At 39.0% G+C, this 23,977-nt stretch overlaps 1 protein-coding gene across 9 annotated transcripts in view; it reads left to right on the top strand.

The window, feature by feature from the left end:
- LOC144277081 (cyclin-dependent kinase 11B) overlaps nt 1-23,977 on the top strand; it is a 38,066-nt gene that overhangs the window by 10,011 nt on the left and 4,078 nt on the right. For 6 of the 9 annotated variants that reach the window (XM_077837630.1, XM_077837627.1, XM_077837623.1 and 3 more), the window contains 15 exons: nt 2,713-2,811; nt 2,931-3,092; nt 4,822-4,887; nt 5,697-5,872; nt 7,674-7,764; nt 10,875-10,996; nt 11,353-11,458; nt 12,643-12,764; nt 14,580-14,687; nt 15,799-15,915; nt 16,184-16,332; nt 17,924-18,113; nt 19,035-19,598; nt 21,079-21,143; nt 22,516-22,570. In XM_077837630.1, the coding sequence (XP_077693756.1) occupies nt 2,713-2,811; nt 2,931-3,092; nt 4,822-4,887; nt 5,697-5,872; nt 7,674-7,764; nt 10,875-10,996; nt 11,353-11,458; nt 12,643-12,764; nt 14,580-14,687; nt 15,799-15,915; nt 16,184-16,332; nt 17,924-18,113; nt 19,035-19,127 (1,601 nt within the window). In that variant the 3' untranslated portion in view covers nt 19,128-19,598; nt 21,079-21,143; nt 22,516-22,570. The remainder of the gene's footprint in view (nt 1-2,712; nt 2,812-2,930; nt 3,093-4,821; nt 4,888-5,696; nt 5,873-7,673; nt 7,765-10,874; nt 10,997-11,352; nt 11,459-12,642; nt 12,765-14,579; nt 14,688-15,798; nt 15,916-16,183; nt 16,333-17,923; nt 18,114-19,034; nt 19,599-21,078; nt 21,144-22,515; nt 22,571-23,977) is intronic. The other 3 variants (XM_077837628.1, XM_077837625.1, XM_077837622.1) reach the window with 1 other exon arrangement.

Genomic DNA, 23,977 nt, shown 5'->3' with positions numbered 1-23,977 from the left:
CCTTGTCTAATTAGAGGGTGTATTTTCCACTGAGCTTTGGTGCATTGACTGTTGCGTAATAGGTATTTCACCGTAATTGTATTCATACATCCAGCTGTTTACTACGTCAATTTAAATCATTATGTCCACATGGCAGGATTTTTCTTCATAGTAAGCGTGTGCATTGTGGGAGGGTATCCCATGGTGCTTTGCCTTGCTGGGCTTTCTACATTCTGGGACTTCCCTCGCAGCTCATTGTATGTTACATAGCAGAAGCAACTGGAATTCTGGGACATGAAGTCAAACTCACAAATTCCCATGATCAGTCCTGCCATCCCATGATTCATCTTTTTATTTTTATTTTTTTTTGTGAGCCAGCCCTATTTTCAGATTGCTGTCAGCCAGCATGAACAGAACTGTGCTCCATATCGCAATGCTGACAACAGCAGATATGCAGAAGGAGATGGAGATGTATTTGAGATCTTGCTGCCAGGTGGCTTTTGCTTTGGAAGTCAGCTGTTGCACCTCAGCTATTGGCTGGTAGCAAGCAAGGATGGCAAGCATCCAAGTGGCAATGACCACATAATACTGAACACTTAAGGGAGCTCTCATGTTGGTGCGCTGCAGCTTTGGGATGAGTTTTGTGCAAATCTCTAGTGAAAGTGGCCTTTGTCATCCTAAAATTAAGCAGCTACTGCTGGTCATTCCAGGTTTACAGAATGTTTCCCACTAGACAGTGCTTCTTACCTGAGGCCAGAAATGGTGCTGCACTGAATGAAGCTGCTCCAAGAAAAGTTCATCCCTAAGCAGCTCCTTGATCTCCTCTTCTGGTATCTCTTCCAGGAAGCTCTCAAGAAGTTTCTGGACACTGACTCTTTTGCCCTGCATTTCTTCCCCCTCAGGTTAGCCAGACACTCAGATGCTGATAATAGTCCTATCCTTGAGAAGCCTGGCACTTGAAGGAACTGGATGGGGGAGGAGGGGCTGATAAAATTAGAGTTGTGGTTCCTAGTTCGGTCTCTCTGGTGGCAATGATAAAATATTTTCCGCTCTATTTTGAAAGGCCATCCTCCTAGTTTTTTCCTAGTCGCGGGAGAGGCTTGTGATGGTAACTTGTTTTCCACCTTACTTCCCCTGTGCCTACGGACCTTGTTGCAATGAACTGTGTTTTGCTTCTAGGATGTTTTGAGGAGTGGGAGACTATTCTTGTTTGGACAGCATGGTTTGGTGGTATGTGCTATTACTTAAATGGTGTAGAGGGTTTTGGGGACAGAGGTGGGGGATGCAGGTTAGTAACTGCATCTGCACCTCTTTAGGCATTCCTTACGTTGGAGGACGTTACGCTGATAGAGGTGACCAAGAAGCAGAGAAGGCCCTTTTTCGAAAAAGATAAGGGCAGACCAGACAGATATGCATACGTGGTATTCATCAGAATGGTTCCCTCTCCAGAGTTGCTGCAGGAATTGAAGGGCATTGTAACCTATGCTGGTAGCAACTACCAAAATATTGCAATGTTTGTGCCAAATTAGAGCACTTTTTTGCCGATTTTATCTCCCCAGCAAACATGCATCACATCTGCTGTAAAATAAATACAGTTCTGCAGTGATCGTTCTTGACCTTGAGGGTTAAAAATGTTGTCTGTGCTATGAAATATACTTCAACTTGACTTATGCTATAGAACAGGGGTTCTCAAACTGGGGTTTATTACCTGGGGCAGCTGTCAGCCTCCACCCCAAACCCCGCTTCGCCTCCAGCATTTATAATAGTGTTATAAATTAAAACCACTTTCTTATATATTTAAGGGGGGTCGCACTCAGAGGCTTTCCATATGAAAGGGGTCACCAGTACAAAAGTTTGAGAACCGCTGCTATATAACAATGTTGCCTATGCTTGAATGCCTTAGTCTCTTGACATTGGTGAGTGACCGCTGACTCTTTTTCTTACATTTGTATCTTAATTCCCTCCCAAACTAAAAAACCACCATTTGTATTATCCCCTTGAATACTCTTAGAGGAGAAAGGAGCTAACCATTGAATAATTAAGCTTATTAAGCTTAATTCGACTCTTCAGAAACTGCAGTATAGTTTAAATATTACTACGATTCTCATCCTGTACAAGAAAGAAAGCACTTCAGGTAATATTCTGGCTTGGAAAGTTCAATTTGGCTCCCAAGCCATAAAAATAGCTCTTTGGGTTTCCACATTCTTAGAGACTCTGATTATTAACAGAAAATATTCAGGAATTGAAATAACCACATCCTCTGGTTAAAGTTCAGTTGTGTTTTTATTTTGTTGTAAACCTGAAAAATGATTGTAGTCACTGAACATGTTACTGTGAATAGTCAGAAGTGCTGCTGATCTTTGTGTTTGTATTTGTGAAATTGTGCTCTAAGGGTACTTTATTTACAGAATTAACTACCAAATTGTGCGTTCCTCACAATTCATGTAGTGGGGTTTATTAATAACTCAGTGCACTTTAAAAAAAAAAAAAAAGTCCAACTCTTCCACTGTTGATCCTGCTGCACTGCAGTTCTTAAAGTTACGTATCATTGAAAGCAACAGTATGTGACGCTATACCAAGTACATTCAATAGCCCAGCAGGTACATTCTGCTGGACATGACTGAAATATTTGGCAAGGGTTTAAAGAAGAAGAAAATCTAGGGTTCTCGTGTGTTCAGCACTTGATAAAGTAGAGGTAATGCTTAGAAACTGGTCTGTTTTTTTGCTTCTCAGTAAAAGAGGAGAAAACAGAAGAAAGAGACCTGCTTTCGGATTTGCAAGACATCAGTGACAGTGAGAGAAAAACTAGCTCAGCAGAGTCTTCGTCAGGAGGTAATTACACACAATCAAATACATAGAATTTACCCTAGGAAATAATCATATTTATGAGAAGATCCTTCACATGAAGGTGCACCTAGTTACTTTTGTGTTCTCTGCTTATCCCCTGACAGAATCTGGATCTGGTTCAGAGGAAGAGGAGGAGGAATCTAGCAGTGGAGAATCGGAAGAGGAGGAGGAGGAAGAAGAGGAGGAGGAGGAAGAAGAGGAAGAGGAGGAGGAGGAGGAAGAGGAGACAGGAAGCAATTCTGAGGAAGTGTCTGAACAGTCAGCTGGTAAGTGGTAAAACATGACCACAAAAATGCTCACCCAAAGCACTTTTGTGCTTACAGTTTTACGTTGCCCACTTTCTTTTTTTCCTTGGTCACAGATAAGATAGAAACCTAAAACTTGTGAGGACAAGTAATATATTAGCCTTTCTGTATGAGGGCATATTCAAGTTATCAATCTAAGAAGCCAAGATGGACAGTTCCAGTGATATTTTTGTCTTTATAAGAGAGGTGTTGAAAGCCTCATCATTTGACTACTTTTAAAACCATGTTGGACACTAGCAAATGTTCTATAGGGAACAGTCTTATACTAGTCTGTGGGATGGACTAGAGAAGACTGTACCATCTCTAATTATTTTCCGCTTGAAATTTTATTAGATTTTTTTCATTTTTGAAAGAACAAATGGAAATAATACAAAAGAAATTAACTAAGCAAATCTAGTAATTGCTATCTGTGTGTCATTAATCAGTAAACAAAAAATGAGCACAACAATGTGGGCCTGACTGCTGGATGTTTTTCTATTAAATCAGTGAAAAGTAACCACCAAATTTTAAGAAGTTTTATAAGAGTTATTTGAATTTCTCTGTCACCAGTAATTTCTAAATTTTTAAGCTAAGCTGATGTCACTGGACTAACTTTCTTCCTTCCTGTGACTGCAACATAACTTCTGACTGTCACTAATCATGGGGCTATAAATCATTTGTTTCAGGTGTCATTGATTTTCTTGTGGGAGTCCTCACAATAGAGCCCTAAATCACAGTCAGTAACACTTTAACTTGCTTGCATATTTGTTTCCAAAACTTCCATTTTAGGGCACAAATAGCAAATATATAGATATAGATATGAAATTTCTTCATGCACCACATTTTCACCAAAAGTCAAGGGTTTTTAAAACCTATTTTCAAAGCTACATTATAAGCTTATAATGTAAAATTGAAGAAAATAAGCAGAAACAGCAGCCACCAATGTTAGTGTTTCCTGGCTCACTTAATGTAGTTCAGCTCTGTGTCAGTCAGAGAAACTCTGCCTATCAAGTGAAACAGAGGTACTGGGTTACTAACAGTAGATAGTGAGCAGGACCTGTAAAACTGCTGAAATGGCATTACTCCAGTGGTCGCCAAACTTTTGAGGGTTGTGTCCCCCCCTTACCCCTGTCCTCACCCTGCCCCCTGAACTGGGGGCAGGGCCATGGCTTGGGAGGGCAGGAATGTGGACAGGATTAAGGGGGCCAAGGCTGGAGCCACAGCTGCAGGTGGGTCCGGGACCAGGAGCAGAGCCGCAGCTGGACCCATGGCTGCGTGTGGCTCCATTCCCAGCCCTGACCCCCAGTCTCGGCCTCGAGCCAAGAATGGAGCTGGGGCCCAGGGCCAAGGCTGGGGGCGGGGCCAGGAGCAGCACTGCAGCCGGGCCTGCCGCTGGGTGCGGAGCCACGCTCAGGCTGGGAACATGGCCAGGCGTGAGGCCAGGAGCTGTGGCTGGGGGGCAGGGCCAGAGCACAGCTGGGGTGGGACTGGGTGGCTCTCCCTCCCCATCCCCCATGGGGGCTGGCCTGGGTCTGCTGCACCCTCCTCGAACTTTACTCCATGTCCCCCTAGGGGGGGCGCATCCCACAATTTGGGGACCTCTACATTACTCTGTAACACTTGTATTGCTATTTCACTGTATTAAGCATCTATGTACATGAAATCAGAATGATATTAAGCTTTTTCTGTTGGACTGCATTCTGTTTTTTAGAAGAGGTGAGTGAAGAAGAAATGAGTGAAGAAGAAGAGCGAGAGAATGGAAATCACATTCCAGTTGGTAAGATACAAACATTGGCTTTAGCTGTAGCAGTTTTTTCCTTTTCTGTTTCATGAACTATGGATTTTAATGCACTGTCTAGAATGTGAAAGGGTTTCAAGATATTCAAGCCTACCAGGACTTGATTATGAAAAGTAGGCTTGTATAAGAAATCCTGTTGGTGGATGGGGGCGGATATTACTTCTGCAGGTCTAAGTTGAAATCTTGCATAAAATGAGCATGGCTTTTTGAAATCAACTTGCTAGTGGATTTTCATCAGTATTATAATCCACCACACCATTTGGTACTGTGGGTCATCTGTACTCAAGAGTAGACACATCCTGGATCAGAACTTCCCCAAAGTCTGGGTGAGAGTTCTGATCCAAGGGCTTTTTGTTGGCCTATTGTAAGAGTCAGAGAAGCTTGGATCTGAACTTACCTAATGTTCTAGCTGTGATTTTGAATCGGGCCCATCCTCTTGGTAGTCAGAATTGCACTATATGATGTGTCAGATTAAAGTTGAATCAGTCTTTGCATACTGTTCATATACTGTTTAGTTTAGTTTTTATAACGTGCAATATTTAACCCTGAAAATGTATTCAAGGAACTATACCTGAACCTCATGAAATACTCCCCAAACATAGAAAAAAGAATCATGCTTCTTTAAATACCTTCCTTGTCATCTCTTAACAGGACACTCAAATTGCGTGCCACGCTCTTTAGTATCTCAATTTTATGATCACAATTTTATTCCCTCACAAGTTTGTCTAAAACTAATTCAAACATCCCAAATGGCTGCCTGTTTCCACGACTGATTCTAAATTTTAAAGTTACAGAGTCAAGGTTTGATCGAGATTCAGCAGGAAGTGAAGGAGAAGAGGAGGAAGTGGGGGAGGGGACCCCACATTCCAATACAATGACAGAAGGAGATTATGTTCCTGATTCTCCAGCTTCATCACCCACTGAGTTGAAACAAGAGCTACCCAAGTACCTTCCTGCGCTGCAGGTGAGGATCATTTCACAAGTGCTCCAGAATGTCTTAGATGGGATTTCCATGAATAGTGACATAAAATAATATATGTATTCTCAAGAGCATCTTGCATATAAAACAGTATTATGTCATATTGTCCAGTGCATTTGCCCAATGTCAGATTCATTATGTGCATAAACCGTGGTGGGGTCAACCAAAAGCATCTTGTGGTGTCAAGTGAGCCCAGGCATATATTCCATCAATCAAATATTCACATACAATATTTTTAAAAGTTGTGTGTGAAAACAAGTTCAAACTTTTAGTTTTTAAAAAGGATATAATACATTGGGATATTGTGATATTCTGGTGACCCCATCTGAAAATAGTTACTGCAGGTATAGGCAGGTTCACAAGTAATATAAATGTTTATTGGAATGGAAAGATGTCCCTGTGAGGAGAGTGAAAAGTTTTTAGTTTATAGAGGAGATGAATAAGCAGGGAACTGAGAAGGTGAGCAAAATAAGTTGTTGTTTGTTATCATAGCACGTAGGAACCCTAGTCACAGACCTGAATCCCAAGGTGCTCAGCACCGTACAAGTGCAGAAAAAAGACAGCCCTTGCCCCCAAAAGCTTATAAAACAAATAGTTGTCATTCCTGCTTTTTTTCACATAATAGAAAAAGAATGTTCAATGAAACTGAAAGACAATAAATTTAAAACAGATGAAAGGAAATATTTGTACACAACACCTACTTAGCCAGTGGAACTCATTCCCAGAAGATATCCATAAAGGCAACAGTTTAATAGGATTAAAAAAAAGGACTGAGCATTTATATGGATAATGAGAACATCCACAGGTACATTAGATAGAATAAAAAAGTGTAAGAAATATAAACTCACGTTTCAGGGCATAAACAAAAGCTCCAATTGATTGAGATTCAGGAAAAAACTTCCCCGTGGACAGTTCTTTATGTGTTTGTTTTTTTTTTGTGTGTGTGTGTAAGCACCTTTCTCTGAAGCAACTTGTACTAGCCACTTCCAGACACAGAATAGTGGATTAGATAGAGCTCCTCCTCAGATCAGTATTGCAATGTCGTGTGCTAGGGCAGCAACACAGGAACTAATATAGATGCAGAATACTGAGATACACACGTGTATTATGTATAACTGAGCATTTGCTCTAGATAAATCTTTGCATGTTTTACTTTTACATTTACACTAAAGTAAAATGGGAAGTAATTTGTGTATTTAATATGTATGTTATGCCACCTTTATTTTAACAAGAGGAAGTATCTATATCCGTGTTTCTCAGCCTTTTTGATACCGGGGACCGGCTTGCTGCCTTCCTAAACTGTGTCAGGTGGATCTCAGGGATCAGTGCCGGGCTGGTTGTTGAGAAACACTGATCTAGACAGTCAAGATTGATGTGATCCTATCTCTTTTTGCTGTCAATGGCTAGGATCAGCACATGCTTAGGGAATGCAAATGCAGCTCATTGGCCTGCCTGAGACACATCAGTCTAAGGTGTGGAGCTAGTTCCTCTGCTGCTGAGACTGAAATCCTCATTTCTTCAGGATCTGTAGAAATGAATGAGGCTTAGGAGCTATTGAGGTGGAGTATTTTAAATACTTCTTTAAACATAGTTTTTGTTCCTGAGAGGACACTTTCTTAGAGTACTAGGTAAAAATGCTTTGGAACAAAATATAGTTTTCCTGGGCATAGATCTATTTTATATTCTTCTGGGATAACAAACTGTTCATATAAAGTCAGCCATACTGTGTCTTATATGTCTTTAAAAAGGTAAATCCTACAGACTAATTTTCTGTTTGTTTTCTCAGGGATGTCGTAGCGTGGAGGAATTTCAGTGTTTGAACAGGATTGAAGAAGGAACATATGGTGTGGTATACAGGGCAAAAGACAAAAAAACTGGTTGGTACAAGTGTGCCTGTTTAAAACAGTGCTAAAAATGTTGGTTTCATTAAGTGGACTCATAATTTTTTCACAACACTTATTAAGCATTAAGGGCAAAGTGTTATGTAATATTAAAAAAACCTAAGTGACCCATCTTAGGGCTACACCTCTTGGTGATCTACAGGGAAGCTGTATGTTTTAGGGATCTGCAGTTTGGAAAACAAACACCTGTGCTTGAAGTTACTAATTATTTTGAATATTCTCTTGCATGCAACCTAAGCACTTTGTGCTCTCCCTGTTTTGTACTGTGGGTGCTGAAATTCTTCTGGAAGTCTTTTTTCTTCAAAACAATATTAACCTTCCCCATTACTATCAACATGATGTTACATGCCAGTGTTAGTGCAGTGGACAATTTAAACATTAAGACGATGGTAACAATATGAATGAAATGTAACAACAGTACTTGTACAGTGGGTAATGCTGTATACAGTGTTAAACAGAAGGAGTCCAAAGTTGGATGTCATGTTGTCATGTTAAGAACTTGTGCTGGCCTGTTAGATATTCTGAGTGCTTGGCATGGGATCTGCACTAAGCTCTGAACTCTGAGGAGGGTGTCATTCAGTATAGGAAAAAAGTTATTGAGTCTTTTGTAGAAGGTAAATTTGAAGTTAAGTATAAACATTGTGCAAACTTAATGTAATAATACTTTGCATTTCTGTAGAGTCTTTTATCCCATGACCTAAAAGTGTTGAAAAAATGTGAAAGAATTAAGCCGTACAATAACTCTGTAAGGAACATAACAGGAAGTCTGCAGTAGAGCTGGAAATATAACCCAGATTTCTTAGCTCTCAGTCCTGATCTTTAACCACAAGACCAATCTATCTCTTCTTGTATCAAATGTTCTAATATAATGAAGTGGGAGAATAGCTGGATAAGTGTGTGCTTTAACCTACTCTATTCTTGGATTTGATTATGTTAACCATTGTAGAGTTATGGTCTAAGGCAAAATCGTTTTCTAAATCCTCCACTGAAAAGAAAAGACTGTTTAAAATATTATTTTTAGCTATTATTGCTCTTTATTATGAGTGACTCCTTCCCCTCAGTGTGGTGTGCATTTGAAATAAGATTCTTTTGAAGATATTGTGTCTTTTTATTAGACATAGTCATGTAGAAATTGTTAACAAAAGTTGGATTTTTAGCCCTATAGGTAGAGATTTCCTGCTTCCGAGCTACTAGATTTAGTTGAGCATAGCAGGGTGATCTGCCAATTGATTAGATGTAGACACACCAATAGGTGTCATTATAGGTATGGAAAATGATTTAAATGGTTTTATAAAAGAAGTGGTTTGTGTGTGGTGGGCATTCTTTACAGAAATTTGTGGTTAGCTCACTTTTATTGTTTGCTTTGAAGTCCATCTTTAATTCTTGTTTGAAGGAAACTAAAGTTGTTTTAATTAGTAGTTAAAAAGCTCACATGCTGAGAAACACTTCTCACCAGGTATAAACTGTGGTGTGTATTTGAAAACTTAATAAATAAATCCAGGTTTTTGAACTTGCTTCTGGTGGTAGCTGTCCTGCTGAAAAGTTATCCCATTTGATACCAGTAGTGCAAAAGCCAAATGTAAGCTAATTTGCACACACACACACCCTTTTTTTTAGTGACTTATCAACTGGAAGAAGGATCTAATTTAACCCTGTAATAACATATGTAGTGTTAGTACTGTGTCACTTCTTCTTTTCATTGTGCACAGCAGCCGACACAGCAAGATGCAAAGTGTTTTATCATCTCTGATACGATTCCCCCTATTGCTGCTGTCACAAATAATACATTGCTTTCCTGCAAGCTGGCTGTTTTCACCAGAAGGCTCATATATAGATATATAAATTTAAAATTTATATGTGTTAAAATATATCTGACAGGCGGTAAAAAACAAAAAACAAACCCTGTCATTTGTAAACTTTTATCGTGTTGAGCAAAACGAACGATTTGTTAAGAGGAGGTTTGCTCTGATATTTAGATCAGAAGACTTGGAGACAGGACTTATGGTTGTTCCCAGTTCTAACGCTCACTTGCTGTAACTTAAACTTTCAATTCCTCCATCTACAAGTTTGGGGTAATACCATCCTTACAGAGTGAGAATTCATTGTTTTTTTTAAGTGTTTTAAAATCCTCTATGAAAAGGAATTATACAAATGGAAAGTATTATTTTCTTTCAATTCATTGCTTGTATTATATAGCTACAGTGGCCACTTCCTTCTCTAGCCTACCTGGCATGTAGCCTTCCTCTGAGGCTGACATTAACATTACTCTCTGAAATGGTTTACAAAAGGAGAGGTACCATTGTCTGCTTGACTGTAAGTGCTCACTCACTTCCGGGTCTATGCAAGTCACCACCGCAACACGCCAAAGATATCTTTGATCGCTGTAATTGACATATATAATAAATAGGGGTACTTTAATATCTAATGATTCACATTTTAACTGTTAATTTTATATTCTTACCACATAGAATTAATTCATAAGAGGAAAAATTCACCTCTGCAGGGACTAGCATAAAGCCTATTCCTCGTTTAAATCCTGTATTACTTTTACACTATGAGCTCTTTGGGACAGAGACTGCCTTTTTTGGTATGTGTTTTACAGTGCTTAGCACAATGGGGTCCTGACTCCAGATTTGAACCCGTAAGTGCTAGCACAATGCAGATAATTCACACTAATATTCTGAGGCTTTAAGTGGTGCTGGCCTTCTTCATAGGGGTGAATTTAACCCAAGATGCATTTCGTTCCTTCCAGCAAGTTAACTCAATGTTTGTATGAGAGGCAAATCATATAGTACAGTAGTAGTTTTGTTTTTTCTCTTTCCATTTGTATTTTATTGAACTGTAATAAAACCTATAATCAGCAATCCTAGGAAATGATGTGAGGGAAAAAATTGCTTTGGATTTTATTCTTATCCATGACCTCAGTCTAGTCCAGTCTTTAACGCACAAGCTAATATAATGCCTGGATAAGGACTTCCTTTGAAAAAGATAGTAAAATATTTACTGTGCTGTAAGTGTCCTCTTAACCTGTCTTTGATTAGATATTTAATTTGGGTTCTGTCTTTAAGATATTATTTTCTTTGTAGATGAAATTGTGGCTCTGAAGCGACTGAAAATGGAAAAGGAAAAAGAAGGCTTTCCCATTACCTCTCTAAGAGAAATAAACACCATTCTGAAAGCACAGCACCCAAATATAGTCACTGTTAGAGTAAGACCACCAATACTTTTATATTAACATTAATTTTGTTCTTGAAGTGTTACTCTTTGACTGTTAAAATGTCCTATAATGGTCTGATTTAAGTACAGTATTTGCTCATTAGAGCTTGTTTCTTTCAGTTTGCAGTTGTGTGCCTCGTATAATCAAATAGCTCATTTTTGTCTATAAAATCTGTTTAAAAGCTATAAAAAATGAACTTATCTAAACACTTCAGTGTCATACATTTCTTGTGAATTTTATAAATTTGATGTCCCTTTTTTTACCTGCTAATACATTCCTGCCAGTCATCCTTAACCACTTATAAATATTGCTTGGTTTTCTTGATAATGTGCTGTATTTGTTCTTAGGAAATTGTTGTGGGCAGTAATATGGATAAAATCTATATCGTAATGAATTATGTAGAACATGACCTCAAAAGTCTGATGGAAACCATGAAACAGCCATTTTTACCAGGTACTGTATTTCCTAGCATCCTTTAACTTTCCAAGCTAAAATCATGTGAATTACAAGAACATCAATATAATATGTCCCTGAATTATACTGACACATTTTTGGCTTAGTGTGTGACAGAATATATCATTAAGATGGAACTGTTTCTGAAAGCTCTTTGGAACAGGGACTGTTTCATCTTTCTACCTGTCTGTCTAGCCTCTCTATTTAGAAGCTTAGATCAATGACCATCACTATAATATACGAGCATCTCCCAAGAATCTATGGTTTGGATTCGCAAAGAGCCTGTGGGGAGTGTGGTACCCAATTCCCATTCAGTTTCAATAGGATAGTCAACTATCTTAGGCTCTTTTGAAAATTCCAGCCTATGTTTGTTTATATATGCAGCCCTTAGCATGATGTGGCCTTGATGATGCTCAGGGCCTTTGGATGCTACTGCAACGTATATGATGATGGATGATGATGAAGCAAATATATAAACTGATGGGGAAGTTTCCTTGATTGATTAATTAGGGTTGCAGGTTTACTTGATTTAGTTAGTTAGTTCACTTCAAATATTAGGTGTCATGGGAAAGCTGGAAACACAGGTATTCAAGACTTCCTTCTCTTAACTTTATGCAACAAGATTAGTCCCTGAAAAATGAAATATTTGGGGATTTAACTAATTGTACCCAGAACTGCACCATATTCCTCCCATCTGAATGTGCTGCAGTGTGAGCTTCCTCAGATGCTCCTGGAAGAATTACTCTGTACCCTTGAAAAGCAATTCCATTGTCTCTGCTAACTTAGGCACATGTTAGCGTTATCTGATTTGTTTGACAGTCACCTAGGCATTGTGAGAAATGCCTGTTCTGCGTGGGCTGTGCTGAAAACACTAAATTGAACACATTTCATTCACTATCTTGTGCTAAAATTCTGTAGCCAAATCTTGATACCATTTATGTCATTGAGAGTTTTGAATTGACTTCAGTGGGATCAGGATTTGGTCCATATTGATAAAAGCCCCTGCTTTCTTCCCCTTAATCCTGTGAACTAGTTGGTTCTTTTTTAATAATTAAATGCATAACTAGTACTTTTTTTGATTATGTATGTTTTGTTCTATGCTCTTGATTTAACTGTTTCAAAAAGCATAGTACTAGTAGACTTCATCTTTCAACTGAACACACAAGGTTTTTTCATCCTTCCAGGTGAAGTGAAAACTTTGATGATTCAGTTATTGCGTGGAGTCAAGCACCTTCATGACAACTGGATACTTCATCGGGACTTGAAGACCTCCAACTTGCTGCTGAGTCATAAAGGCATTTTAAAAGTAAGGATCCAGTGTGTGTTTGTTTTGTTTTTTTAAAGGCCTTGAACTTCATTGCATCATAGCAGTTAATATCTGGATAGTGTGTTGCATTTCCATTCTTGCAGCTGAAGCATGCAAGAAAACCTGCTGTTGCAAAATAGAATAAAATTTTCCATTAGATACAAAGACTGCCCTGTCATGGTTGTACGATTTATGCTAGGATATGACTAATAAATAAACATGGTTTAGTGGTCAAGGGAAATACTGTCTTGTTTTTATAACAACATAACTAGGAGCCAGATCAGGGTTCTTTTCCCAGCTGTGCTATAGACCATATGTGTTTGTTGTCAGATGTTTGGCCATGTGCATGTTCTCCCGTGTGTTCTCCCAGCTTTGCGCAGACAGCTGGCACATCAGACCTTGAGTGAACCACCCAATAAATCCACAGACTTGGTTCGTAGCAAAGATGCTTGGTCAGGTTTATTGCTGACAAAGCACGGTGCTAATGCCCTAGCTCAATGGTTACAGGTATACTCGTATATGCTCGTGACAATGGACTGGCTCAGTTAGTGGTGGGACTTTCCACTATCTCCTAGGCGAGACAAGGACATTTCCTCTGAGATACATCTTTAGACACCAATACAAACAAGTTACGCATCACCCTCTGATGTATTAGGGCGCCACACATTGCCTTGTACCTGTTGGTTCGATCAAAACATCTCTATTCATCATGCTGTCATCCTGACCCTATCCTTAAGACCGGTCCGCATGTTCCTGTTATCTTTGGGGAGTGTGGTTATTGGGGTGTTCTGGTACCACCCTTCTGGAATGTGTTTATGTGAGTGTTTTGTGCCTAGCACCTCTTAGGAGTATGTGTTTTTGCAATATCAGCCCTATGCTTGCCAAATTCTGTGAGTAGGGCCTGCCTCTTGCTCATTACTTGACTTTGTTTCATATCAGCAAGGTTTTAACTACCTTAACCCAGGCCTCAGGCCTCATATCAGGCCTCTAATACAAGACCTTATGTTTCAGGCCCTCTTCTTACTACATGTGTGACCTTAAATAAGTTGTGTAGTCTCTGTGCCTCAATTTCTCCATCTGTAAAATAGGGATAACACTTTTTTTAACTCCCAAGGATATTGTAAGACTTAATACGTTAATTGAAAAGTACTTGTATAAGTTCTAAATTGTAATATTTTTCTTCCTGTTGAAGGAAATAACATTAAAAGGTGGGTATTCATTCTTGGGGACAGATTATACATATTGAATTTATTTAAAAAAAATACTGGAAGGGTATGTAACAAGTAGGATCAGGATATAACAGTCTTCCGCAGTTTCACAGCTCTAATATCCAGAGGCAAAATTACAAAGTAACTATTATTCAGAAACCTTAGGGTATTAATGTAGTGTGCAGCCTATACTGTGTCCTTTCCTAAAGAAGACAGCTCTTTTTCACACTATATGAAATTTTGCTGTTTGTTATGGGATTGCAATTAGCACCATCTAATATTTTTTTTCTGCCATGAAAATTTACCAGCCTAGAGAGAAAATCTACTAGACCTTTGCCATGATGGTCAGTAATGGAAAAAAAACAAATTATATTTGCCTTACCAGTCAAAATAAAGTACTCGCCTTGGATGAGGGAGCAAACAGAATTTTACAAGACTAACTTAAATCAGTGGTTTAAGTTTGCAAGGAATTAGCAGAATAACTTTTTTTAAGGGAGTGAGGGTGGAGGAAAATGACTGCACAATGCACACTGGCATTGTAGATGACACCAGCTTCTACTGTGCGTTTTTTAGTGGCTAGTGCTAATGATGATCCATTCTCATTCAGGTTGGAGATTTTGGACTGGCCCGAGAGTATGGGTCACCTCTGAAGCCTTACACACCAGTAGTTGTGACACTATGGTACAGGGCACCAGAGCTGTTACTTGGCGCCAAGGTATGCTTTGTTCTGTCTATCTGTGAACTAAGATGGCAGTTAGTCTTAATAGCACCTTGATTTTTTTCCCCTTATTTATTTTGCAGTTGACCTACAAAGTATGCATGGATGATTTTTCATAGTAGATTTAGAGATGGAAAAATATGGAGCCGAAACCATACTGTAATTGCTAATTTAGTGGAGGAAATTTTACTTGGTTTCCCATAAGCGGAAAAGGTTACATGCTTCCGAAGAGAGGTGGATGGGTGTAACTGTTCTTCTTTGGAATATTAATAGGAGCGAACTACCAGGGTTTTACTGTTAGAGACTGGTGATGTTCATCAGTGCCATACAGGGAACTGGATTGCTTGATTTTTGGAGATGGGGAGGGGACAGTGGGGGCGGGGCATCTTACTCCCATTCTCTACAACGTGTGGAAGCTTGATGCACAGCTTTAAACAGCAAAGCAAAGCATTTGGCACCACTTCGATCACGATGTCCACCCGCTGTTTAGCTGATCCATACTGCAGGCTTGGAAGAGGCCTTTATGAAACTCTAGCTGGTGGTCTGATTAGTAGAATGTGGGTTGGGAGAAAAACCACTGCAAGAATCACAAAAGTAGATGGTGTAAGAGTTAGAGAGAACCTATGCTCTGGGTCCAAGATTTTCACCATATCTTATTAATCAGGGGCTGTGCAATATGTCAGGCTGTTACAGGTGAAAAGACTACTTTTGTTTAGGAAGAGAGTTCTACTGTTGTGGTCAGATTTTTGCCCCTTAAACTGAGACTATTCTTGGGGCAGAGGGGTCAAATGCAGAACACAGTGCTAATGTATGATAGGGCAGTGGCTAGGACTCCCTCTGCTAGTTGTGATGGGAATGATTCTCAACATGGGGTGAGAGAAAAACATTTTTGTGAGTGTCACATTTCAGTATGTGATGTTTCTGTGTATAATAAGTAACTATTTTATCATCCATAGTAACTTCTACTTGAGAATATGCATGGTTCACATGCAGTGAAATAATTATAATGTACAGTGACCAAAGTAATCAAATCATCATTAAGTTGGTTGGCAAACCGTGTCTAGTAAAGTAATTCCACCTGTAATTTGTACATTTTATCTATTTTCAGGAATACTCCACTGCAATAGACATGTGGTCAGTAGGTTGTATATTTGGAGAATTATTAACTCAGAAACCGCTGTTTCCAGGAAAATCAGAAATTGACCAGATTAACAAAGTTTTTAAGGTAACTGATGCTCTTGGAGTCACTGATAATTGTTGTAGCCCAGCACTGCTCTAGAAGGATATAGTAAGCAAATTAACACCCCCTCCCAGCTCTGATATAGATATAACAGAGCCTTCTGTTGTTCAGCATATACATGTGGTCAATATGTTGTTAAAGACTGTGCTTTTATTTTATGTGTTTTGATATTTATCAAATCATATATGTGGAAGGAACAAGAAAGATGCACTGTGGTGTGTATGTTCTTCTAAGATAATATTTTGATTTGCAGGACCTGGGTACCCCCAGTGAGAAAATCTGGCCTGGGTACAATGAACTGCCAGCTGTAAAGAAGATGACATTCACAGAGTATCCCTATAACAACTTACGCAAGAGGTTTGGGGCACTCCTTTCTGATCCAGGTTTTGATCTCATGAACAAGTAAGTGTAAATTTCTATTGGAATAGTGGAAGAACCCATTTATTACAGATCTATAATTATGGAGAATTTCTACAGTCCTGCATCAAGGCATGGCTTTCTTTTTGGTTAATTTAATTTCTCAGGAAGGTGAGACTGATGCATCTCAAGTCTCTTGAATTATCAACTCCCTAAATTCTATTCTTGGCCTGCACATAGCTACCTCTAGTGAACCTGAATCCTGACATGTAACACCTCTTATTACTCCACTGTGCTGGCAGAGCCAAGGACTGGAGTCCTAAAATATAATGTTTGTTTTCCAAGTAGTAGTTTAGATCATTCATATTGCATTTAATTATCCTGTCCTGTGAGTCTTCCCTCTTGCAGCTTACTGATGGCCATTGATATCAACAGTGAAGTCATAATGTTACAGTTAAACTGGAGGGGGTGGGAAGGAAAAGGAAACAGATCTTAGAATTCATAAGAGGAAAGTGGAAAGCTAGGGGAAAAAATAGTCATCTGTATTTTGTCAATTCTGTTAAATCAGCTGTTCTGGTTGTCTTCATAATTAGTTCTATCCGTAGATCCCTGATCCTCTGTTCCCTGTCTCTCCCTCCCTTCTTCTTCTTCTTCTTCTCCTCTTTTTTTTTTTTTTTTTTAAAGGATGCTGGCAATGGCTTGAGGGGTTTTTTCCCCTAAAAAGTTCTCCTAGATTTCATGCCATGTGTATATACCTGGAAAGGACAGATTCAGGTACCAGGTTCTATGGAAAGTCTGTGTCCATCCTTTGTAAAAGAGGATTTTCAGTCCTCTCAGTTTAGCCACTAAATGTGCCAATCAGCTGTTGCTTATTTTTCTTTGGAATGAGTATAACAATATTACTTCGAATCCCTTAAGTAACCTGCCAAAGTCTGTCCTAGTAAAGATGGTTGTCAGTACAGTGCTGTATAACTCACAATTACTTAGGTTAAGATGGGTTTGTCTCTTAGAAGAGATCATTAGTGCAGGATGCATGTATGTAGGCCCTGGTCCTGCACAAGCTAAACTTTACACATATTATTGAAGTCAGAGGGACCAATCTCTCTTTCTCTCTCGCTCCAAATGTTTGCAGTATGATGGTCATATTATGCTAAGCTTGGTATATGGCACAATAGAGACAAACCTTTTGTACTGTTAAGTGCTTGAAATAGTTGACCACAAATTGACTGGTCAGGTTATATTACAGAATTGTGTAAGAGTCATCCTTACTACAGAGTGAAGCAACATATAAAATTGTGTTAATTGAACCACTTTAGATCCTTTCTAAGCTATATCTGACTACTCATTCATCCAGATGCTTTTCCTGATCTCTGCAACTCAACAAATGTATCTTCAAAAAGGGTTATTTTTTACTTTAGTGGTGCTGAGTGTGTATGGTGTTGGTACCCCTGAAAAATAATTTAATGTAAAGTTCCAGTTTTTATTTACTTTTAAAAATAATCCTTTTTCAGAAAATGGGAATATCTTAAACTGGATGTCTGCATATTTTTTTCCCCTTTGAGCTAATTTTTCCCCTTTTCTCTGCTTTTTTTTTTTTTAAACCCCGTCCCACTCCATCCCTTTGAATAATTTTCAGGTTCTTGACATACTATCCAGGCAGAAGAATCACTGCTGAAGATGGTTTGAAGCATGAGTATTTCCGAGAGACTCCCCTTCCTATTGACCCATCCATGTTTCCAACATGGCCAGCAAAAAGTGAACAACAAAGAGTTAAGCGCGGCACAAGCCCACGACCTCCAGAGGGAGGACTTGGGTATAGTCAATTGGTAAGTTTCCCAAATTGGTAAAGAGCCAAATTTTGAGGTAATCCAGCATAGAATCTCCTACTGTCCCTTCTTGTGTCTCCTGGTGCTATTGTTGTGAAAACTGATAGACTGGACTGTATCACCGTATTGGGTTTGAAATCATTAGACTTACTAGCAAGTTCATTGTTCTTAAAAAGTGAATGTGGCAAGTGTGGTGGCATTTTGATCATGGATGAAGACTGAAGTCCCATGCCTGGTACATTGCAGGCACCACTGTGCAGAGGGGGAAGCTGCCCTGCTTCCTCCAATATTGGGGCTAGGGGAATAGTCCAGAAAAGTGAGGCTCGTACCTTTTCCGTTTTTTGGGCTTCCTATGTGCTAAGCTTGACTTGAGACGCCATAGCCATTTGAATCCGCTGCAAAATCTCATTGTACTCTTCAGACTCCTCATTCAGAGCTTTCTTCTCTCCCTTCCCAAGTCCAGCATATGTTAGACAATACATTTTATTGGTTGTGCTCAAGCTACTTTTGATCACCTGTGAACAGACTGACGTAAGTTTCTATGTCCATAATTTTGAGGGTGTAAAATCTCAAATGGCAGATGTGCCCAAACTGTATTTGATCAGTTGGTTAATATGCTGATTTACCAATGCAGATCGTGCAGTCACAATAGTTTTTGCATGCTCAGAGATAAAGGCACTCAAAAACAAGCATCCAAAATAGGAAATTATAATGAAGTCCTTTTGGAAATATAGCCCTGGGGTGTTGATTAAATAACATGAATAAAACTCCACTTAGAGCTCAATGGTGAGGCCATTAAATTTAACATGGTATTTCCTGTATCTTATAAATATTGTTCACTTTGCTTTTATTGTAGTGTTAGAACAGTGAGACATACATTTCTTACTTATAAACACATGAATTATATATTCATTTTCACAGGGTGATGATGATCTGAAAGATACAGGTTTTCACTTGACTACCACAAATCAAGGAGCATCTGCAGCAGGACCTGGCTTCAGCCTCAAGTTTTAAACTTAATATGAGGAGGGGAAAAAGACAGAGCTTTGACTTCAACCATGCTGTTGATGAATGGATTTCAAAGTGCTCCAGTTTTGTTCTTCGCATCAGGAAGACTCTGTATTTTACACAGAAATAGCCAGATGTCATCTTGCTGGGTGTGGAATATAACTGCTGCATTTCATTCAGGGGACTGGAATGAATTAATCCGAAAAGCCAAGGATCATTACAAAAATTCAAAAAGGAAAACTTGAAGTACAATCTCGGAACTGTTTTTTTGTTTTTTTTTAATTTTTTTGCTTGTAAATTTGTAGAATTAAAATCCATTTTTAATTGTTTAACAGTGTGAAGGATTTCATTTTCTTCACCTGCACCAGACTTGGATGGTGGTGGCACTAAATCTTCTAGAGAGGAAACTTAGAGAGATTTTTCTCTCTCCATCATCCCCATTTGTGCTTACACAATTGAAGCATATTGTCAGCACAGGTAGAAAAGCTCTTTTGTAAAGATTATTATCTGTTTGAATTCAGTTGCTTATTTCAGCAAGAAACCCTAAAGGCATTTCTGATGTGTCTCTCCTATTCTGTGCCGTGCTTAATACTTACTGACCTTTTCTGAGAGCCCCAAGTGGTTTCTGATGGATTGACATACTGTATGTATATATTCACAATGGCTGTGGTGCAGACCAAGAACTGCAATATTATTTTTATAAATCAAAAAGATTTAAATCATTATTTTCTGAAGGTAGTCTTGTTAATTTCTCCCCTTTTTTCCCCAAAAGAAAAGGTAGGTGTACTGAATTTACAGTGCTACCTTCCAACACCTACATAGACTAGCCTTCCATAGGAATTGTCCTGAAATGTTGTACTCTTTTGCGTTTCTAATTTATAACTGAACTATCCTTTTCAGCGGAGATGTCAGAAAGGAATACTATAAAAAGCTGGACATTCATGCTATTAGAATTAGGCTCCAATCCAGTAAAGTGCTTAATTTGAATGATATGAGTAGTCCCATTTATTTCAGTGCAACTATTCATGTGCTTAAAGTTAAGCATAATAAGTGCTTTGCTGGATCAGAGCCTTAGAAACAGGATTTTTATATATACAGATTGTCGTAAATTTTAAAAGTAAAATATTCTTGGAGGAAAATAGAAGTGTATCAAATATTTTCTCTTAGGCCTAATTTTCTAATTTGTGGTGAATGGGGGTGGAGAGGGGAAGGACATTTTTAGTCTTGTTACCTGTCTGCTTCTGAAATTTCAGAAGCAGACAGGTAACAAGACTAAAAATTTTGGCAAGATCATACTGTATTGTGAATATGTGGCAGTTGTTAATGTATGGAAAAGCAGACTCCATACTACATCTCTCAGACTGCAGAGCAGAAGAACATCTGGCAGTGACCGGCACAATAGCTGATAAAGGATTAAAAATGTGACTTTATATTGTGTGTCAAATGCCACTGTAAACTTTGCGCATCATAACTTTTGTATCATTCCCTTGGCAACAGCGGCTATAGCCACCAATGGACGTTGCACATAGAAAAGTCTGATTCCCAGCAAGAGAGGATTTTTTAGTAAAACAAATTTAGCTGGATTAAGATGGGAATTTTGTCTGGTTTTGAAAAGTGTGTGATTCCAGATGTTCCAGGGGAAGGGAATATTGCTACTTGCCTCTGTGGAGCAGCATTCCAGTTGGTCTGCCTCAGGTTAATGAAACAAGCAAAGAAAACACGTAATCTTTTAATTCAAAAATGTCTGTTTTTCCATATGGAGTGCTTACTGTGTATGATCCTAGCTTGACATGTCCATACAAAAAAGATTATTTTCTATTCCCCTACCCTCAGAAAGTAGCTAAATTAATTTGATAAAATCAAGTCCCATGTTAATCCATTTTGTACAAATAAATAGAAATAATAGTGAAATGCTAATCATGTTTTCCCAGCCGTAAATCTGATATTTTTTTTATAGGCCCTACATATACATTTTGGGTGTGACTGGCCAAGTGTTTTCCATATTAAAGCTGAGCCTTTAAGGTGGGTAAATTTTGTTTTTAAATCTTAAGCTCTGTAAAACTGAACTATGGTAAGAAAATACTTTGAAAACAGTTTGTTCAGAACCACTCTTTTCAAGCATTTGAATTCAGTCTGGTGTTGTGTTTCCATAAGCTTTCAACACAGGCCAGTGTGCAGATTCTACTCTGAGCATGAGCAGAAATGGAAGGACTTTTGTAATGCTTGCACATTTTGCAATGTTGTTAACAAAGTTCGCTTTGAGGATAGAGTAATCAACTGTTATAATAGCAGACGTGAAATTTAACTATAATTCCACCATGGTGAAGTGTTTTTAGTATCAAAGTTGGGTGATAGGAATGGGAATACAAGGCTTTTAAATATCTGATTTTTCCTGTACTGTGGGGAAAATGGGATTGGCACTTGTTTGCTCTTTGAAGGCCTGAAACATTTCTAAATTTGTTTTGCTTGTGTTTATCTTGCTTTTCCAGAAAGATTCTATTAATAACTATAGCTCAGTGGTTTGAGCATTGGCCTGCTAAACCCAGGGTTATGAGTTCAATCCTTGAGGGGGCCATATAGGGATCTGGGGCAAAAATTGGTCCTGCTTTCAGCAGGGGATTGGACTAGATGACCTCCTGAGGTCCCTTCCAACCCTGATAGTCTATGATTCTAAGACTAGAAATGTAGTAGGTTTGTTGTCATAGTCCTGTTCTACCCTTCGAGAAATCATCATGGTTAGTTAAAGTTGGTGTATGAATGGCATCTAGATAGTAGGGCAGGGCTGAATGGTTTGCAGATCCTCTCCTTTGCTAAGTAAGCCACTTCCTGCATTCCCTCCTCCACCATCCATCTGAGCAACAGCCAGCCTGGCTCTGTGGGAAAACAGCTGAACAGAAGACTTTAGCTCTACAGGAAGCCTATAAACAAAATACTCATCCCTCCACAACAAAACCACACAGCTGTTACTTCTTCAGGATCCACTCTCTCAGAACCCCTGTGAAATGTCATTGGGAGCAGGGGTCTCTGTTAGCAGATCTCAGCCCACAAGCAAGGCTGGAGGGGTGTCATGAGTTTCTGTTGATAGGCTTTCTGTAACATGCTATCAGAGCAGCTCACATACACTAATAAATTTACAACCCTCTTAGGCAGGGGAAATGTTATCCACCTATTACAGATGGGGAGCTGGGGCATAGAGAGATTGAAATCCACGCTGTGATGGGTGGAAGAGAAACTAAGAGCTACAATTAATCCCAAACATGAGACAAGGCAGGGACTTTTAGCAAAACATTTGATGCAGTAGGGCCTCTGCAGTCTCAGAAAGTGAGATTTAGCTGTAAACTGACCCCCAGACCCTAAAAAGAAACACCTATTTTTTTTCCTTTTCCCTCCTCAGATCTCTTCTTGTCTCTGTCTGGGTAGATGGAAGTTCAGTTTAACCCCACAGCACTGTAAGTAACCTGAGAACATTTTGGTTGTAACACTGATGGAAGAAAGCTGGTTCTGTAATTTGAGTTTGCTGCAGCTTTAAGATGCCTATTTTATTGACATAACATCACATGTGGTTGTTAAATGAATCGTGAAATTTTAGAAAGAACCATAGTTACAGCAGCAGTTAATGGGAGTAAAACAAAAAACCTTATCATAAAGCATGATGATTTCCCTGTGCTCCACCATGCTTAAACTGAATAGGAGATGTTAAAAAAAAATTGCCTGAGCCAGTTACTGAGTCTCTCAGCAGCTGCGGGAAAATTGTCCCTGTGATATACTTGGGCACAATGAGGTGGTGACGGGAGATGTGGAATTAGAAAGGTATTCCTAGAGTTAGCTATACTGTTAAAGGTGTGGATTTAAAGTGAGATTATACATCCCCCTGTGGACACACTTTTTCTGGAATAAGATCAGCTTTTCATAGTTTAGTACATGTCACTTTGGAAAGGCTTTAAACTCAACTCCAAAATAAGTTGTCCATAGGGCAGTTTACAATTGTACCTATCTGTCTAGTGCAAACATCTTTCAACACGCACACCTGTCCTATTGCTTGCCCCAGGTTTAACTGCTGAACTTCACTAGATTATCATCCAGCCTTTGAATTAATAGTGTTGTCTTTCCTGAAATGCATGCAAGCATGGTCCGATATATAACTGCCAGGACAGTCGTTCTTAGAGTTTATGGCAAGAAAATGCATCAGAGCCAGGGATTAGTGTTAGATGTAGGGTTATTTACCATCTTGGTTACCTACAAGAAAGGGGTAAAACTCCACATTAGTTAAATGTGAATATTTTACATTTGGCAACTACAAACATCAATGAGGGCAGGGCAATAAATATGATGGGTGTTAGAACTATTTTAAAATGAAAAGTATGGTCAATGGGAAACTTCTAGGAAAGCAGCAATGTCCACATGGTGATAGACAACAGCTAGGATAGTAGCTGGCAATGAAGTATGGCAGCAGAGAAAGCAAATGTGAGCTGCTGGGCTGAATAGTCAGAAATGGTACATCAGAAGCCATCTATGTAGCCCTAGATAAAAAACGGGTGGTGGATGAGAAAAGGGGAACTCCTCTTAAAGACACAGGAGTTTTCAGCACTTCCATAATATTATTGGCGGCCTTTACCTGACCATCAACAAATTAGAATTCTTAGAGCAGAAATAATGATGGAAGGAGATTCACACTTTAGAATTTGAGCACAGGAAAAAAAAGACACCTGAAGGGTAAGGTCTATTTGACTGTAGAACAGCTAAGGGCAGTGGTGGAAAGCCTAGTTCTTGAGTCATTTAAAACAGGACAGGATCAACGTGTTGGAGGGACCAACCAGTCATTGGACTCCATGAGCAGAGAGAGGGAAAAGCCCTCT

The sequence above is a fragment of the Eretmochelys imbricata genome, chromosome 18, assembly GCF_965152235.1.
Source record: "Eretmochelys imbricata isolate rEreImb1 chromosome 18, rEreImb1.hap1, whole genome shotgun sequence".
Lineage (NCBI taxonomy): Eukaryota > Metazoa > Chordata > Testudines > Cheloniidae > Eretmochelys > Eretmochelys imbricata.
Note: the sequence above shows the minus strand (reverse complement) of the source record. Positions and strands in the feature narration are given on the sequence as shown.